This window comes from Lichtheimia ornata (genome assembly GCF_029851405.1).
Source record: "Lichtheimia ornata isolate CBS 291.66 chromosome Unknown scaffold00060, whole genome shotgun sequence".
Lineage (NCBI taxonomy): Eukaryota > Fungi > Mucoromycota > Mucoromycetes > Mucorales > Lichtheimiaceae > Lichtheimia > Lichtheimia ornata.
In genome coordinates, this window is record NW_026695380.1 from 56,395 (window position 1) to 74,352 (window position 17,958).

The following is a 17,958-nucleotide window of genomic DNA, read 5'->3' on the forward strand; positions in this document are numbered from 1 at the left end:
GATACAGAATTGCTATAAATGGCTATAATGATATGGATCACACGGGTTATCGAACACCCCGTTGTGTGTTGTGTTGTGGGGATCCGATAACAAAGCTTTTGACAGAAGAAAAGTGTAACCCATGGGGTGGAATGTTTATTGTTGGATGTTTGCCATAGGCATAAACGCCAAACAAGTCTTGTCATACCCGACATGGCGGTGTCATGCGTGGTGAAGGATAAACAAAATTCTCATTTGCCATAGCGACAAGGTGGATGTTGGGCTTCAGCAGGTATCCATGGATACCAGAAACATTGCCATAGCTCAGAAACCATGATTGAAACATACCTCGCAATGTATCATGCAACTGTGTCACAATTGCATCATTGTTGATCTTTCTTGCAGATCGCCTGCTGCATTTGTAGTCATCCAATGCTGTGGTTGTAGGCTTGTGCTTTTCGGCTGGTACACGGCCAAAAAAGTTTCTTTTCTTCATTCACTGATATGGCGTGTGGCTATGAACATATGATTGATGACAATGGTATGCAGCAGATGAAATACATGTACGCTGATATGTGGATGAGAAATGATGATCTTGACTACAGTATAATTTTTGATGCTGCAAATCAAGCTGAAGATAAGTATTACCTTATTTTTTACGCTACGTTTCCATCAGTGCCTTACACAGAGACATGTAAGAGATATTGGGATTTGATAATGAGATGCACGCTACGCTTTATAATGATGGGTGAAACGTTTTTGGGATATCTCTCCATGGACCATTGCCTCGTCGATGTCGTCAACTCATTTGTTTGGATCACAAGCATACCTCATCAATCATATCCTTAGTGACGTCCTATCTATAACATGATTCAAGGCTCACACGTTGATGAGGCATAATGTGCGTATGCTTAAGCCATGCGTACATGAAGATAATTGTCATCGCGAAGAAACCACACTACGTTTTGGGCAAAAGCGTAGATAGTTGATGAGTGTGAAAGTGATGATTAAATGCGAATGCAAAGGATCCTTTATTGAAACTTGTGTATTGAATACTATTCCTGCATACGAGGGGGAATGATGGTGGTGATAAGAAGGACGAACAATGGGATAACAGAGATGCGGGGAAGGCGTCGGGGGAAAAATGGCGCTCTATGATTTGCTGGCAATATCTGGTTCCGTTTCATTGACACGTCGTTCTCTTTGCTCCTCCGTTTTGGATTCCAACCAAACTTGTTTGCGACCATGTAAGGATCAGCAGCCGATCATCCCTTGTCATCCTGTAAAATAGCTCATTGTTCGTCCCATTCAGGGCGCAGACACTTGTTCAATCCAAATCGATCGCGGCGGCATCGCTGCACCGACCTTTGCCACGGCATTGGCATCTGTACATTTGGCCATTTGCCAGCGTTCTTTATCCAGTGTGGACCTATGTCTACTTGTTCCAATACGACGTCTATATCGGATCCCAAGAATGGACTTTTGTTAGTCTTGGCAGCATTTTGACCCTACACGCCTTGACCTTCTTGGTTTGCCAGTGGAGTGTCTCTATCAAGGCACTATTTACTTGCGTCAAGGTAAAGGATCGAATCACGTGTGTTGGATTAGGATCATGGGGCTCTTACATTTGTAATCAAATAGGAGAAAGATATCAACAAGGCTACGATTATCAAGATTGTCCCGTTTCGACATCAAGGAATTGGTACTTTATGTGAGATCAAGCATACAGAGGTAATTGGGGTAGATCAAAAGGAATATCAGTAAGCTAACAAGCTATCCATGTCAATTAGGCCGATATTTGCTTTTACTTTCAACAAAACAAGTACATCTGGAATCCAGACAAGAAGCACTTTCAAAAGCTGGTGTATCCATCCGATCTCAATCCACCTGTTTCGACATATCAATCTCCCAAGGGTTTGACAACCAAAGCTGAAGTCGACAATGTACGACAAGTATATGGCCCCAATCGGTAAGTGGATAAAGAAAGTATCATGTATGCTATTGGTACTCATCCATGATGTTTTCAAAGATTCGAGATTCCTATGCCTACCTTCGTCGACCTCTTCAAAGAGCATGCAGTTGCCCCATTCTTTGTGTTCCAAATCTTTTGTGTCGGCTTGTGGTGTTTGGATGAGTACTGGTACTATTCGCTTTTCACTCTGGTCATGCTGGTGGTCTTTGAAGCAACAGTGGTCTTCCAACGACTCAAGACGATTGGTGAATTCCGTGCCATGAACCAAAAGCCTTTTACGGTTTACGTGAAGCGTGAAAAGAAGTGGATCCAGATTGAGAGCGACGAGCTTCTTCCTGGTGACTTGGTGTCTATCAGTAAGTTGAGATGGTATGATTTGATGGGATACAAGTGATTAATCATGATCACTGTGAATAGCACGTACAAAGGAAGATTTCGCTGTTCCATGTGATCTCGTTATTGCTGAAGGTTCATGCATTGTCAACGAAGCTATGCTTTCCGGTGAATCAACACCTCTGTTGAAGGTATAGTAGCAATCGGCGGGCATTTTGAAAGTTCTTTAATATTGACGGATGGATGATAGGAATCGATTGCTTTGAGAAATCCCAATGACAGCTTCGATCTCGTCAATGTCGACAAGTTGAATGTGCTTTATGGCGGTACCAAGGTGCTTCAAGTCACTCCCCCTGAGAATGGATCTGCTCCTGATGGTGGTTGTTTGTGTGTTGTTGCTCGTACTGGTTTTGGTACATCTCAAGGCAACCTTGTTCGCACAATGATCTTCTCTACTGAACGCGTCACTGCCAACAACGTCGAAGCTTTGCTTTTCATCTTGTTCTTGTGTGTATTCGCCATTGCCGCTTCTTACTATGTTTGGACAAAGGGCGTTGAGAATGGACGAAAGCGATCGAAGCTGCTTCTGGATTGTATTCTTATTATCACGTCCGTTGTTCCCCCTGAATTGCCAATGGAACTCAGCATGGCTGTCAATAGTAGCTTGGTGGCTCTATCAAAGTTTGGTAAGTATACTTTTTGGGGATCATTCACTGCATGATAATAACCATAATGTGTTTAGCTATCTTTTGTACCGAGCCTTTCCGCATCCCATTTGCAGGAAGAGTGGATGTCTGCTGCTTCGACAAGACTGGCACATTGACAGGTGAAGATCTCGTGTTTGAAGGTGTTGCAATGGCAGAGTAAGTGAAAAATGGGCCAATGGTATCTTTGAATGATGAGCTTATATATAATTATAGTGCCAAGATGCCTAGCAATCAATTGGAGCCTGCTACTGTTGTGCCCAAGGAAACCAAGTGGGTACTCGCATCAGCCCATGCACTCGTTCAACTAGAGGATGGCATTGTTGGTGATCCCATGGAAAAGGAAACACTCAAAGCCTTGCAATGGGAGCTTGGATCACATGAAATTGTTGCACCCAGAGAAGAGAAGAAGAGAGAAAACCTTCAAATTCGTCGTCGTTTCCAATTTTCTTCGGCTCTCAAGCGTCAATCATCTGTTTCAATCCTCGTTCATCCCGAATTTGGTCGCCATAAGACTTTTGTTGCTACTAAGGGTGCACCAGAGACACTCCGTGAGATGTACAGCAACGTTCCTGAAGGCTATGATGATACGTATCAATACTTTACCCGCAAAGGAAGCCGTGTCCTTGCCCTTGGTTACAAATTCTTGGAAGATGGATTGTCCACAGATCAGGTATGCTGTTTGACATGTAAAGAAAGCACACGAGAAACTAAAATAATGCATCCTATAGATCAACAACCTATCACGTGAATCGGTGGAATCCAACTTGATCTTTGCTGGTTTCATTGTCTTCTCATGCCCTCTCAAGGAGGATGCTATTGAAGCTCTCAAGGAATTGAACGCCTCTTCGCATCGCTGTATCATGATCACTGGTGACAACCCTCTCACTGCTTGTGCAGTTGCACGTGAAGTTGCCATTGTGGAACGTGATGTGCTCATTGTGGACAAGTTGGACAACAAGGTTATTTTCCATTCGGTGGATGAATCGATTCGTTTCGAAGTGAACCCCGATACGCCCTTGGATCAAAAGTTGTTGGATCAATACGACATTTGCTTGACTGGTTCGGCTATGAGTGACTTTATGGATAAGCCAAATATGAAGTTGCTTCTTGAGCACACATGGGTTTACGCACGCGTATCACCATCTCAAAAGGTACTTTTTGATTTCCAATCAAATAACAAGGGAGCTAACGACTTTATAGGAATATTTATTGACAGGATTGAAGGATCTCGGATACACTACATTGATGGCTGGTGATGGTACCAATGATGTCGGTGCCTTGAAGCAAGCTCACATTGGTGTTGCCCTGCTTGATGGTACTCCCGAGGATCTCAAGAAAATTGCTGAACGTCAACGCATCGACCGCTTGAAGGATATGTATGAGCAACAAAAGAGAATGGCAGCTCGCTTCAATGCCCCTGTTCCACCACCTCCTCCTGCTATTGCACACTTGTATCCCGACTTTGCTCAACGTGAACAACAGCGTCATGCCAACATGACAGTAGCCCAACGTCGTCAAGAAGAGCAAAAGCGAAAGGTAGATACATCGGTCTCTTTGAGCATCTAGCGTGGAACTAACTTGGTATTAGCTCGAGTCGATGACTAGCAAGTTTATGGAAGATATGGATATGGAAGAGCCCCCAACTATCAAATTTGGTGATGCATCGGTCGCTGCTCCATTCACCTCCAAGTTGCGTAATGTTATGGCTGGTAAGATTGGAATTCACAAATGATGATGATGTTGCTAGTACTTACACACGCACCCATAGTCAACAACATCATTCGTCAAGGACGCTGCACACTTGTTGCCACCATTCAAATGTACAAGATCCTTGCCTTGAATTGCTTGATTTCCGCTTATAGTTTGTCCGTATTGTATCTTGATGGTATCAAATTCGGTGATTTGCAAGTGACCATTTCGGGAATGCTCATGGCTGTGTGCTTCTTGTGTATCTCTCGTGGCAAGGTATGCATGATCATCTCGCTTGCTTTGAACGATTTACTCACTTCCATGTATTACAGCCCCTTCAAAAGTTATCCAAGGAACGCCCTCAACCCAACATTTTCAACCCATACATCATCCTCTCAGTCCTCGGTCAATTTGCTGTTCACATTGCTGCTTTGATCTACGTCAACTCGCTAGCTAACTACCATGAGCCGTAAGTGTTTATTCTCAGGCAGACGCTTTTTTATATACTTTGTTGCTCATGTATTGCATAGACCAAAGGAGGTGGATCTCGAAGGAGAATTTGAGCCAAGCTTGTTGAATAGCGGTGTCTACCTTATCCAACTTTCCATGCAAGTATCAACCTTTGCAATCAATTATCAGGTACGTTATCTTCTATATCACATCAAGGAAGTAAGCAAATGCTTAAATGGTGGATCATAGGGCTATCCTTTCCGTGAACGCATTCAAGACAACAAGACTTTGTATTATGGATTGATGTCTGTGGGTGGTATTGCTTTGGCTGGTGCTACCGAGATGTTCCCAGAGGTGAATGAACAACTCAAGTTGGTCAAATTCCCTGGTGCCGTAAGTATCTTGAAAGGAGGGTTATGTGGATGATGTCTTGGTATCCTAATGCTTCCCATACTAGTTCCGTGATAAATTGACGCTCGTCATGATCCTTGATTTTGGCATTTCTTATCTCATTGAGGTGACAACAAAGATGTTATTTGCTGACAACCGAGCGAAGGCCATTGCCCGTCGAGGAAGGAAGGATTAGATGGAACACATTATGGTAGATTAACAACATTCCCCCCTTTAATACAGTTTTCTTTCAGAGAATAGAAGAACAATGTAAAATACTGTTCAACAATCACCTTGACAACATTTTTGTTACACAATGAAACAATGAAGTGAAATTTGTGGAATCCTAACTTTGGCCATTGTCCTCGTCTGCTATTCTTGCTTATAAAAAGGATTCGTTATCACCGATCTCTTCCCTTCAGTAATCTACTCTTCTATCTCTTACATCTCTTCTTGCATATACCGCTACTATCATTTCTACTACAATCAACATGCAATTCCACGGCGCTATTCCAGTTAACAAGAACACTGACTCTGAGCCTAACTACTGCCTTTCACATGGCTACTTCCACAACAGCTGGTGTCCACAATGCCAAAGCAACATCGTAAGTGGTCCTTTTCAGCGATCTCTTCTGGTATCATGATGATGCTGAACCATGTTTTATTATCATAGTAATTGACCTTAGAGGACCACGCATCGAACAAGAAGGAGCATGTTACATTCATCCTTAAACAATGAGAGCAATAAACATACCTCTGTAGTACTTGATTATGCATACACATTTATAATTTCAATTGATTTATACCATCGTAGTATTCAGTGTGGTTGCGTTGTGGGTGATGTTTGCTTGCTAAGGTTTTATTGCCAACTGGGTTGACTGCATGGCTCAATTCATCTCAGCCTCTAGGCTTACATGGACCAAAAGGGGTACTCAGCCCTTAGATAAATGATAGCGTTTTCCTTGCGGCCCATTATAATCAGGAAGAGAAATAAAAGACGTGATGCAGTTGAAGGAGAATTAAAAGCCAACATCACATGATTTCGGTATCATTTCCACTTTTCATGCATGATGGGGTCTACATAGCACCGTACCATATAGCTTCCGTTATACCAACAATGACCCATCACCTTCTTCTCATATAGCGATATGCTAAGCGATACGGTGTTGTTGAGTTTGTTGTTAACGTAGATCACTGTTTTCGCCAATGGCAAGGTTGACAACAAACGCTAGATAGGAGCCACCATCACAGCGTATAGCGGTAAAAGATAGCGTAATTGCATGCCTGTTGGAGGTACTAAGAAACCAATCCCTCTTTCAATGCTGGTATCCTGATGGTGATTCCAATTGCTAACCTCATTCTGAGGCAGCAAATGTTGTTCAAGGAGGCGTGTTTTGCGATTGATAGGTAGCTGCAGTCTTGCTGCATAAACAGGTTCTTGCAGGATCACCGATCAAATCAACTTTTTCTTACTCAGACAAGCGAACAATGATGCATGGGGTTGCTCGACAACCATCTTGGCAATAATTTTTGTCACACGATGGTATAATAATGATGCTAGTATTGTGGTCAATGTCACCTTTGACAACCAAAAATCTTTTGTTGTCGTGTACCATACGTCCACCCATTACACGGTATATAAAGGGTCTCTCGATCATTGATAATTTCGACTCGATACCCTACCTCTCATTTTCTTTATCATCAACACCACCCTATCCACAAAGATGCAAATCCAAGGCCGTGAACTTGTTAATCAACATGCTGATGCTGAGAGAGGAGGCAACTATTGTTTCTCACACAACTGCTACTACCATCACAGCTGGTGCCCAAAGTGCAAGACAAGAATTGTAAGCTGACATTGGTTTCCTTCAACATGTAACATTCAATTCATGCGCTGTTTATTATGCATCGTAGTGATTGATTTCCCATCACTGGAACAAGAAGGCATCGAACAATGAGGTCAGATCTCTATAACAAGGACCCATCACCCATAACCCCAATAATGCGTCATTGTAGACAATACATACATACATAAAAGTCCCCTTACAACTTTGAAACTCTCGCAATGTTGTCCAATGAGACAAATGAGCTATGCAGCAGTAGTATTCATTCATTCACAAAACATGTGTCGGTGTGGTAATTGTATAGGATGCCTATGTAGGATCATCCATGTGTATACGCTGATTGATATTATAATGACAACAAGAAAACGAAAGGGGGAGAAAGCATATACTACTATATGTAACCATGCGGAAGGGAAGGGAAGGGAAGGGAAGGTGTGTAAATTATGTACAAGAGAGCGATTGAAACACAATGTTTGAAGCTGTGGGGGATTGTCTATCTTGTTCATCATTCCTTCAAGCGTAACTTCTGATCACGTTCAAAGATCCATTGGAGTTCAATAATCTCACGCCAGAGACTACAATCTTGACCAAAGACGACTTGGACAACATGGCGACCATCATCAATCCATGTGCGGACACCATTTTGATAGATGCGCTCCAATTTGCGACCGATACCAGCAAGTTCCAATTGAACGAGAGAATTCCAAGAAGAGCGAGCAAGGATGACAGTGTGATAAGCGAGAATGGGATGCAATGGTGGATAAAGTAGACTGTAAACGACATAAAGATATAATGAGACCCGTGAAGCTTCCACCCATCGATCTTGGGCCATCAGCACACGTAATAAGCGACGTGCTTCTCGAATGCTTGATAGAGTGAATGCAGGTACGCTGGGGATTTGTAATAGGCTGACAAGAGCATGCAATACACGACGACTATCGGCATCATACGAGCGAGTATAACGACCATGATGATGATGCTGATAGATCTCTGGAGCAAGAATACGGCTGGTGTAATGAGTAAAGTTGGGGATATCCAATGTGCGTGGCGTTGCCATGCCACTACTGTATTGGCTCGATGGGCTGCCACCTCGTGTGTATTTCTTGGTCATTGTCAACACGTTCCATGCCTTGCAATGCTCTTCCACGGTCTTCTCATTTTCGGGTTGGTGCATGTCAAGCAGCTGATCAATAGCACGCATGTCGCCTTCGCAACGGACACATGTGCATTGGAATGTATCACCAAAGCGACTTTTCAAGGCTGTTTGGCGTTCCTGTTTGTTGGCAACCAGGTCGACGTAGCTGATTGTGATGGGTTCATTGGGAGCAATGTCTTGAAGAGCAACAATGTGTTGAGCGCCCCGTTTATAAACGATGCCAGCATTGGGACGGCATGAGTGAGCGATAAGAAGTGGCGTGATTGGATATACACCAAGAGCAACTGGATCCATGTGTTGATCATGATCGCATATATTGAATGCTGCTACTTTTATGCGGTGCCACAAGTCGACAAGTTGATCTTTGGAATATTGACAACCAAAAGGCTCGAGCGCGGTGGCAACGGCAGCCATGTCCGGATTGGTGTCACCATGGTGGGGGGCTGGTGATAAGCGTTCAAGGGCATCCATGGCAGCAGGCAGCGCTGGCGGAGTATGCGAATGATGCTTACTCAGGCGATTGTGACTATGGAGCGTCAGTGCTGTTCGTTCCAACAACCATCGATCAGCATCCACATCCACATAAACGTCGCTTTCCTGGGGCTCACAAAGCACTCGATGAAATTGTACCCATGCATTTCGAAAACATTCGGTGCTGCAAAAATAAGCTGAATGACATCGTGAACAACACTGTAAAGCGGTCTTGCGAAGACAATAGTTGCATCGTTCTCCTCGAATGGTGGGTTGCGGTACTGAAGCCAGTGGTGTTTGTTTCATAAGAATGGTGCCCGTTGCTACATGCTGCTTCGCTACAAGTCGTTCATCCTTTATGGCAACCGTTCCACCTTGGCTTTTTATGAAGGCATCCATGGCAAATTCAAGAGAAACAAAGAAAAAAGTAAGAGAAGAAAGGGCGTATCAAGCAACTCAAGCTCAGAAATCTTTTGAAAAAACAGTGTTTGGTGCCTTGATTCCATATATGGATCAGCAAGATGAAACTCCACATTTACAGCGGCTAATTGACCGGATGCAGTACATAGACGTTGATGCCTTCAACATACTCGACAAATAAATGCCGTCATTCCAATCCTTTATTATGCCTGTTGATGTGTCATAAGAATCACACGAATGCTATTATCATTTCTTTATGGCATTGAATAACAACGAATGTGATCTGTTTCATAGGGTGGGGCATCATTCACAATTGTATGACAAATGATGAATAATGGGAATTGCTTATGTAGCTGTGACCTGTAGATTTTAGCTGCTTACCATATAGCAAACAAGAATACGATACAAAAAGGTGGTTATACATTTTGGCATGTGAATAAAAGACCCGCTTCACATCAATAGGTGTAAATGGATGCCGCTCTCGATCCAAAAGATTTCATGCATAATGCAGCCTGCATACCTTATTGGTTATACAAACGCATGTGTTTTAGGGGCATGCAGTTGTTTGGGATGGATAAAGGGGGAACAGGGCAAGTGTGCCTGACGCTGAGACACATGCCGTCAAACCAATCGCTTTCATTGTTCAGGTTTAGGCGGACAGATTATATGGGGATTTGCTTGGTGATGGAGGCGGCGGCCTAGTAAATACCACACACCACGATTACGATCGCTTGATGTCACCACGTGAGAATGATTTCCCGATTTGTTATTATTGGTCACCAAGCAATCTGCAAGATACCAAATATGAGCGTTTTTCATTATCTGCTTGTGTGCATGATAAAGCTTATACGCCGCCTTGGTTCGGCTACTATCCACAACTTGAGCTACCATATTGTACTTCTTGGCTTTCGACATGTCGTGCTTTAGAAGATTGACACAAACGGTGATTGAAACAAGACATCCGATTTTGATTCACCAAGTTTTGTGCTTGAAACATGAGTGGCAGATCATGGCTGAATGAATAATCGCTGCATCCAGTTGATTGGGTTGGTTCTGCGCTTTTGATTTTTAAGCTATTCCTGCCCAAAGTGTGCTCACATTTTGACCTCCTCTTCTTTTCACTTCCCCTTGTTTTACTCTCGGCACCATTATTAATTGACCACACTTGCTCTGCACGCTCGTTTTTTTTTCTCTCTTTTCTTCATGGGCAATACGCCATCCGATTTACAGTGGCATCCTGATGGCACACCACCTCCTTTACGTCGTTCAACAACACAAAGGACAGCTGACAGCAACAGGAGCCACAGTGATAGGCCACCAGGATTTGCCAACTTTTTCGAAGCAGCTGCGGTAACACCACCAGCAGCACCAACACCACCACGACGACAACATTTACGACAACCAAAACGAGAAGGCAGCTGTAGTACGATTTCAACAACAAGCACGCTATCGAGTACGAGCAAATCACTCTCACAAAAAACACCACCCAATGGCCCTTCTCGTATGCCATCAGAGACATCGACTGCCTCAACGTTGGTGCAAGCGGATACTCCACCGGTTGACAAATCAACATCCAAACCTTCAGCAATGATGATGGACAATGATATGGTAGGCAAAAAAACGACTCATTCAACTATAAAAGGCTTATGCTGATCATCCATTTTTATACAGCACTCACTGCTCAAGCGTGTCCTTGGTGGTTTGTGCAAGGCACCTGTACATCGAATATTATCATCATGCGAAGAACATTCTATCCGACCCAATGTGTTGGAAATCGGCTGTGGACAAGGATCTTGGTATGTTACTACCCCGCCATCTCTTTTTTTCACACACACACGCACATGCATGCTTTCCCATGCTGTTGCATTATTATTATCCCAGTGCTAACCAAGATCCTTTTGACAGGATTATCGATATGGCAACCCAATTTCCAAAAGCAGGTGCGTTTCATTCTTTCGGGCTGTGTGGATTGTTTTCTTTGTTATCTCCACCATGATCCATATCTATGGGAATTTACTAATCTGCAAAATCGATAGATTTCCATGGCGTTGATACAAGTCTACCAGCGATGCCAACAGATGCAAAACGCAACAATGCATACTTCAAGGTGCATAAATGTCGGCAAGAACCATTGTCTTTTGCGGATGATACGTTTGATTACATTCACATGCGTATGCTGCTATGTCGTTTCACTCATCCCGAGTGGGTCCGATTGCTGAGAGAAATCATGCGTGTGTTAAAACCAGGCGGCTATTTGGAGATCGTTGATTTGGATTACACTGTGAAGCGTGCTGGTTCTCGTGGTAACGACTTGATCAATCATCAAAGTAAGTGTGTTGCTGATGTACATGCTTAAAGATAAAAAGACTCATTCATGTCATTATAGTGTTAGAAAAGATGCTCAAGGAACATCAAATTGATCTTCAACGTGCTCGTCATTTACCTACATGGCTGCAAACGGATTTTGTGGATATTCAACAAGACCGAGTTGTGGTACCATTGGATTGGGCTAATGCCGACCACGCTGTTGTGCAAGCTCTCTTTGCAAAGATCGACGCTATACCACCCGACGAATGTCAAAAACAACAACCACATTGTGTTATTTACAATTGCTATGGCCGTAAACCTACTAATACTCTTGATGATACCTGGGATACGATGGTAAATGACTTTGCCAGTGGCTATATAGATTGAATTTTCCAGGTCATTCCCCACACCCCAACCTTTTGTATATACTTGTAATATAACCATTTGTATGTTTTGCACTGACTTTTTATTGGTACTGCAATTTGGACTTGTCTATGGGATAAGGTAATGCTTGTGGGATAACTATATACGAACAAAAGAAAAGAGAAAGAAAAAAAGAGCTAATGGGGAAAAAGGTGGAGGGGGAATGAAATAGCTAAAAAAAGCACTGCTTAATGCGTGCACTTTGACGTCAAAGCCTTGTGGGCTTCAGCGAGTTGTTCCTCGAGAACACGAATACGTTCCTGAAGGTCCTTATCCTTGTTCTCAAGGCCCGACTTTTCTGACTCGAGCACAGCAACGCGCGTGGTCAGCCGGGTATTTTCGCCCTCCAACTCGTTCACACGTTTCTCCAATGCTTCCATCTTGAGCAACTTTTTAAGACGAGATCGACGTGCAGCATCGGTGTTACGTTGACGCTTGAGCACAATGTCTTCACGATCCTTGTCACAGCTGGCTTTGCGTTTGTTGTTGCCATGGCTTGGCACCGACAAAACAGGTGTGGAAGCTCCCATAGAAGAATCATGGCCACTTGACATGGCAGCAGCAGCAGCAGCAATCATTTCGGTCTTTGGCATGATAGGCACCAGACGACGTTGTTGTTGTTGCTTTGGAGCGATTTCAGGGAACAATGGCACACAAGGTTGTTGTTGCTGTTGTTGAAGATGATAAACGCTGCTTGGACTTGTGGATTCCTTTGATGATGGGGGACTTGCAGTCAATGGTGGTGAATTGGGTAGCTCAGGGCTTGATGCACCGCTCGAGGTACTGCTACCGGAAGAAGTGGGTGGCAACAAACCTGATTGGTGGAGCTCTGTGGCAAGCCAATCATCAATGACAAATGGTTGGTTGGAATCCAGCTGCAACAGCTGAGACAAGTCTTGCGGAGTTGATGTTGATGATTGCAAAAGAGGATGTGTCATGAGAGAATAATCATTGAACAGGGCATCGTTCCCTGTGATGGTAGCGTTGAATGGGAATGTTGTTTCTTGTTTCGTTGTCATGATTGTTTTTGTCGTTTTTGATTTTACGTGTGATCGAGTTGGAGGGCGAAGTGAGCTGGGCAGAGTAATTGGTTTTCGAATCTTGATGCTAATTTCCTGGGTTGTTGTGTTGGGCTGATATCTTCACAGTGCAAGTAGATGGTTCGTCAGTAGTATAGGCGAAGAAAGGTTTTGCTTCTTGGGCGTTAGAGTAAAAGAGATGCTTGTGGGAGACAAAGGCAGACATTAGAGATACGAGAGGTTCTTTACGAGATACGAGATAAAGATTAAATAGACACAAGAGCGGTATTAAGAGACACGAGAGGGAACAAGAGGTTTACAGAATGATAACGACCATAGTGGTAATCAATCAAAATAGTTCAGTAGTAGGCAAAGGGTGGTGTGATCAAAGGTAATGTGGATAGTTAAAAAAGTGTGGGTGAGTGATGTGTCGAGTGTGAGTGTTGAGTGTGTGTGTGATAAGAAATGGAAAGAACCGCAAAGAAAACAAGGCAGGAGCAGAAAGAGATTTTTGTATCGATGACGCATCGACCACTTTACCAACGCTGATTGGTTAACCCACATCTATTACACATGATCCAACATGCGTTTTTTGAGGCGGAGACCAATTTTTGTGCACTTCTTCCAACACTAGTTTCGTTGTTTAGTAGTACAGAGAGGCTGATGAGAAGCAAAGGAGGTATTTCTCCTGCATGGAGAGCACACATTCTTGGTTTGCCATGCATATTTGATTGTTGAGTCGTTGACTATGAATGTGAATGACAAAGAAAGTAAGACTGGAAATGGAATATATTCAAGCAAGCGTTTTCATTTCAAAAGGATCTTGGATGGGGTTTGTGTGGGAAAATGAAAGGTAATAATATACAGCAAAAGTTGAAAGGGAACTCGATATGATATGCAAAGGAAGAGAGAGAGAGGAGAAAAAAGAACATTGGATAAAAGGGGAGGCGATGTCTGAGAGCGTTGTGTGGGTGAGAGTGAGATCGTATGTATGTTGTGTGCGTTTGTCGTTGCTACTACCATCCTCTAGTAGACTGTGGACATGTGATATCGAGACTCTTCAAAGTCCTTGATTTGTTGATCGTGCAATCGATGATGGCGTGCACCGTTTCGTAGACGAGAAGCGTAATTGGTGACCACCTTTGCAAAGTAAATCTATGATGGATGTGTTTAAGTGAGAAGGATGGATCCTGCAGGCACATATGGTGGTAATTACCTGAATCACTTCAACCACAAAGATAATAACACCAAAGCAAATCAAGAACGTTTGGACCATGGATTGGCATTGTTCTGTGGATGTAGCATGTGCATTGAGTGTTCCCGGATATTGTACAGGTGTGTAGTACGAGTTGTCGGTAAGTACCGCTTGCGACAATGGTACTTCGCTGTTGTCGAATCCAACAAAACCAGATCGACGGCAAGAGTTGACAAGGTCGTCTCGATAAACGCACATGATGATGAGGGAAATAAGGTATTTGATGATGGAAAGGACGCAGTTCACCCATGCCACAATACTGAAAGCTTTGGCAAATTTGCGTGATGCCTAGCAACACCCAATTATTAGAATAAATCATCCATGCCCCAATCACAATGGCTGTCAAGGACTTACAAACATGGATCCAAGGATACCAAAAAGGCCACCCACACAAATGATCACTGTCAACAGTAATCCAATGTAATACCACGCTTTGGCTGCTTGTCCAGAGTATATCGTGACAGCTATTGACAAACAAATAATGTGAATGACAAGTCTTTGGTGATCCAAATCCATATTGGTATCTTACCATTACTGCCCATGAAGCCTGTGACAGCATCGAACAAATAGACGACCTATAGTATTGTATACGTTGCAATGAGCATTTCCATTCAATCGTGAAGCAAGATGCGGTTGTTGTGGGATGAGCGTACAAAGAACCAGAGGGCGATAATAAAGGTGCCGAGTCGCAAAGGAATGAGGCAGCAGCATTTATCCATACCGAGACCCATGTTGAAGGAAGTTTGCTGCAATCAGAGAAATGAGTGGTAAGGGAAGGTGTCGAAAGTGAAGAAAAGGGTCAACGACGAAGAAAATGAAGCTGAATAGGAGTGCCTCTCATTCGCCGACCTTAATTATGAGGTCTGGGTTAGGTAGCACCAACACGGAAGGGCCAGTTCAGGCTATCTATTCTTGTACGTTGCACATGGCACACACACAAAAAGTGGTCAATGAGGATGACTTGTTCTATAATGCTGAAAAGATGTATTTCTTCTTTGTATAATAAACTAATCCTTATCTCATCGCACATTCTACAAAAAGTTGATACCAAGACCAATTTGAATACCACGCTTGGGAAGATCACCGGTCTGGAAACGGAGAGGTATGCAAAAGTTGGCTTCAATTCTAGCAAGCTCATGATGGAAAACAAGACCAACGCCAGCAGCTGTCCGCGATTCATTAATCAATTCCTCAATCGTTCCATTCACAGGAGCATCTATAGTAACATACTTTAGCCTTGATATCATACATCATTAAAAGGTTGTTGATTACTTACTCTTGGGCTTATTGATAATGTTGCCAGCATTGAAGAAAGCGTGTGCTTTGATAGGGAGATGGGTAGCACCAGGAATTGGGCTCGTCAGGCTGACACCAGCAGCATAGAATACATTTCCACCAAGAGCATCGTCTATACAAAATCCATTGTCAACCATCGAGAACAAAGAGCACCCTACTATATATAACTTTGTGATTACTTACTTCCATCACGAGCACCAATACCACCCATTTTGAAGCCACGCACAGACAATGGACCACCAACATAGAATCGATCCGACACATTGATATCCTTGCCTTCCTCCAATGGATAAAGATAACCAAGTTTCAAGCCACTGCTAAGCACAATACCATTTGCGAGAGGTTGATGGACTTGAGCAGCCAATTCTTGCTTAAAGAAGCTTGCATCACCACGTTGAGCAACACCTGCCAATTCTTGAGTCAAAGCAAAGTACTTGCCACTGGTTGGCATGGTAACATGGTCACGAGTATCATTGACAAAGCTGTGGAGGATCGACGACTTGGTGTTCAAACCTGAATGTGCACGGACCCTGTCATTGGGATGTAAGTATTATTCCAATCTTATATATCGAATCAAGTGACTCACGTTGCTGATGACTTTTGCTGTGCAGTAATATCACGGTTGGACAATGCATAGCTCAATTGATGTTGACCCCATGGAGAGCATGTCTATTCCTTTCCATTAATCACTATCCAATTAGGATAAAATACCACAATTACCTTGAAGCGGAGACCAGCCGTTCTTGAGCTCTCGACGTAATAGTTGACGGGGGAGTAATCCTTGATAGCACCCTTGCCAAAAGCTTCCAACTTGGCATCGGGGCATCCAAACACAGGAAGACCTGCAGCAACCTAACATGACGTTTTAAAATCATGCGCTCACTTTTCCCCACTCCTAGTCCATATCGCCTCCATGATACATACCTCAATAGCTGCCTTTGTACGGTTTCCAAAAGCGTATTTGGCATAGGCTGTTTCAGCACCACCAAAGATGTTTCTCAATGCGATCGTGCCGTTCTACACACTCCATACTTAACATGTATACCTTCCCTCTTTTGTGTATCATCAACTTACCACATTGGCCTCGTTCTCACCCACACCAAGGGTCGTTTGAAGCACGCCTTTGCCTTTTTCTTTCAAGTCGAATGTAACGTTCACAGCGTCTGCACCGGAAGCGGTCATGTACACCTTGATTTCCTCAAAGATATCGTGTCGTTGAAGCTTGTTAGCTGCTTCCTTGACTTGTTCGAGTACGCCAGCAGAAGTAGAGGCATCGAAAACACCAGCGACCACATGGTTGAGAAAAGATTCGCGTGTTGCCGAAGTACCAATGATGCTCAATGCGCCAACATGAAGAGGTGCGTCTGCAGGAAGGTTTGTCTATCACCAATGGACGCATTCAGTGAAATGGAAGACGTTGTAATGCAGCTATTTTTACATACCAATGTGCTCGCCATGGTCGTAGGTGTTTATGCAAAAGAGAACCGTGGTGGATGTTGTCCCCCCGTTTGAGGTGAATTATTTGTTCCAAGTCACATGGCCACTCCAAGAAGAAGACGTGGATGATGATCTACCATCGTGATTAGTATGCATCACACCCTATTCCCCATTCGTCGCATCATGCATGACCTTCACTCGCTTTTGTATCAAATATATAAAGTAAAGCCGATTTCATATACTCATTCGTTTTGTTGAGGATTGCTTCTAGAAAGTGGATCTGTGTCACATGACCTTACTTTTTTATTCAGTGATCGACGACAATCCAATTTCTTATCCACATTGTTGGGATGGTGGGGATGCCTATAGTAGCGATGCATAGTGCAAGTGCAAGCTGAAACATGCGGAATGGATGTGAATCATATGTGCTGGGCACGCACAGTGACGATCACCATTATCGACAATAATCCAAATTTGTCTTTGGAGGAATGTCAAAGGGTCAAGGTTGCTGAAACACGAACGATGTTTCGTTGCTCAAGGAATAAAGTTTCTTTGTACTTGAGCTCCATGATCAAGTTGCTTATAAATCAAACGGTCGATAGTCTGCACCGTATAGCGCTGTTTTTTTTAAATCGATTGACGGGGTTCAGAAAGAAAGGCTGGGACAGCTTTCCCGCACATGCATATACTCATTTGGTGGTTTAAAGTGTCTCAATTGCCGCTTTACAGTGTTCTAGTATGTGTGGGGGGTGGGGGAGTGAAGTGCCGCAGCAGCTTGAAAAGCATACAACTTGGGGTCCCAAGTATCAC

The 17,958-nt window shown here is 43.4% G+C and overlaps 6 protein-coding genes across 6 annotated transcripts; 2 read left to right on the forward strand and 4 right to left on the reverse strand.

The window, feature by feature from the left end:
- Positions 1-340: 340 nt before the first annotated feature.
- O0I10_009803 (uncharacterized protein) lies at positions 341-5,716 on the forward strand (the record flags this gene model as incomplete). The annotated part of the gene is made up of 17 exons (XM_058489789.1): positions 341-444; positions 1,292-1,556; positions 1,621-1,710; positions 1,770-1,948; positions 2,009-2,307; positions 2,369-2,475; positions 2,535-2,970; positions 3,027-3,147; positions 3,205-3,661; positions 3,720-4,142; positions 4,192-4,527; positions 4,580-4,700; positions 4,760-4,956; positions 5,013-5,149; positions 5,211-5,319; positions 5,380-5,523; positions 5,588-5,716. 17 exons carry the CDS (start codon positions 341-343, stop codon positions 5,714-5,716), a joined length of 3,654 nt encoding a protein of 1,217 aa, XP_058339411.1.
- A 2,153-nt stretch (positions 5,717-7,869) lies between these two features.
- On the reverse strand, positions 7,870-9,390 carry O0I10_009804 (uncharacterized protein; the record flags this gene model as incomplete). The annotated part of the gene is made up of 1 exon (XM_058489790.1): positions 7,870-9,390. One exon carries the CDS (start codon positions 9,388-9,390, stop codon positions 7,870-7,872), a length of 1,521 nt encoding a protein of 506 aa, XP_058339412.1.
- A 1,224-nt stretch (positions 9,391-10,614) lies between these two features.
- O0I10_009805 (uncharacterized protein) lies at positions 10,615-12,105 on the forward strand (the record flags this gene model as incomplete). The annotated part of the gene is made up of 5 exons (XM_058489791.1): positions 10,615-11,019; positions 11,083-11,207; positions 11,317-11,351; positions 11,448-11,738; positions 11,798-12,105. The coding sequence occupies 5 exons, from the start codon at positions 10,615-10,617 to the stop codon at positions 12,103-12,105; spliced, it is 1,164 nt and encodes a 387-aa protein (XP_058339413.1).
- A 224-nt stretch (positions 12,106-12,329) lies between these two features.
- Positions 12,330-13,160, reverse strand: O0I10_009806 (uncharacterized protein; the record flags this gene model as incomplete). The annotated part of the gene is made up of 1 exon (XM_058489792.1): positions 12,330-13,160. The coding sequence occupies one exon, from the start codon at positions 13,158-13,160 to the stop codon at positions 12,330-12,332; it is 831 nt and encodes a 276-aa protein (XP_058339414.1).
- A 1,026-nt stretch (positions 13,161-14,186) lies between these two features.
- O0I10_009807 (uncharacterized protein) lies at positions 14,187-15,146 on the reverse strand (the record flags this gene model as incomplete). Its single annotated transcript, XM_058489793.1, has 5 exons — positions 14,187-14,315; positions 14,377-14,703; positions 14,770-14,879; positions 14,945-14,990; positions 15,069-15,146. The coding sequence occupies 5 exons, from the start codon at positions 15,144-15,146 to the stop codon at positions 14,187-14,189; spliced, it is 690 nt and encodes a 229-aa protein (XP_058339415.1).
- A 300-nt stretch (positions 15,147-15,446) lies between these two features.
- O0I10_009808 (uncharacterized protein) lies at positions 15,447-17,168 on the reverse strand (the record flags this gene model as incomplete). The annotated part of the gene is made up of 8 exons (XM_058489794.1): positions 15,447-15,631; positions 15,692-15,823; positions 15,895-16,241; positions 16,298-16,380; positions 16,432-16,563; positions 16,636-16,728; positions 16,786-17,091; positions 17,154-17,168. The coding sequence occupies 8 exons, from the start codon at positions 17,166-17,168 to the stop codon at positions 15,447-15,449; spliced, it is 1,293 nt and encodes a 430-aa protein (XP_058339416.1).
- Positions 17,169-17,958: the final 790 nt, after the last annotated feature.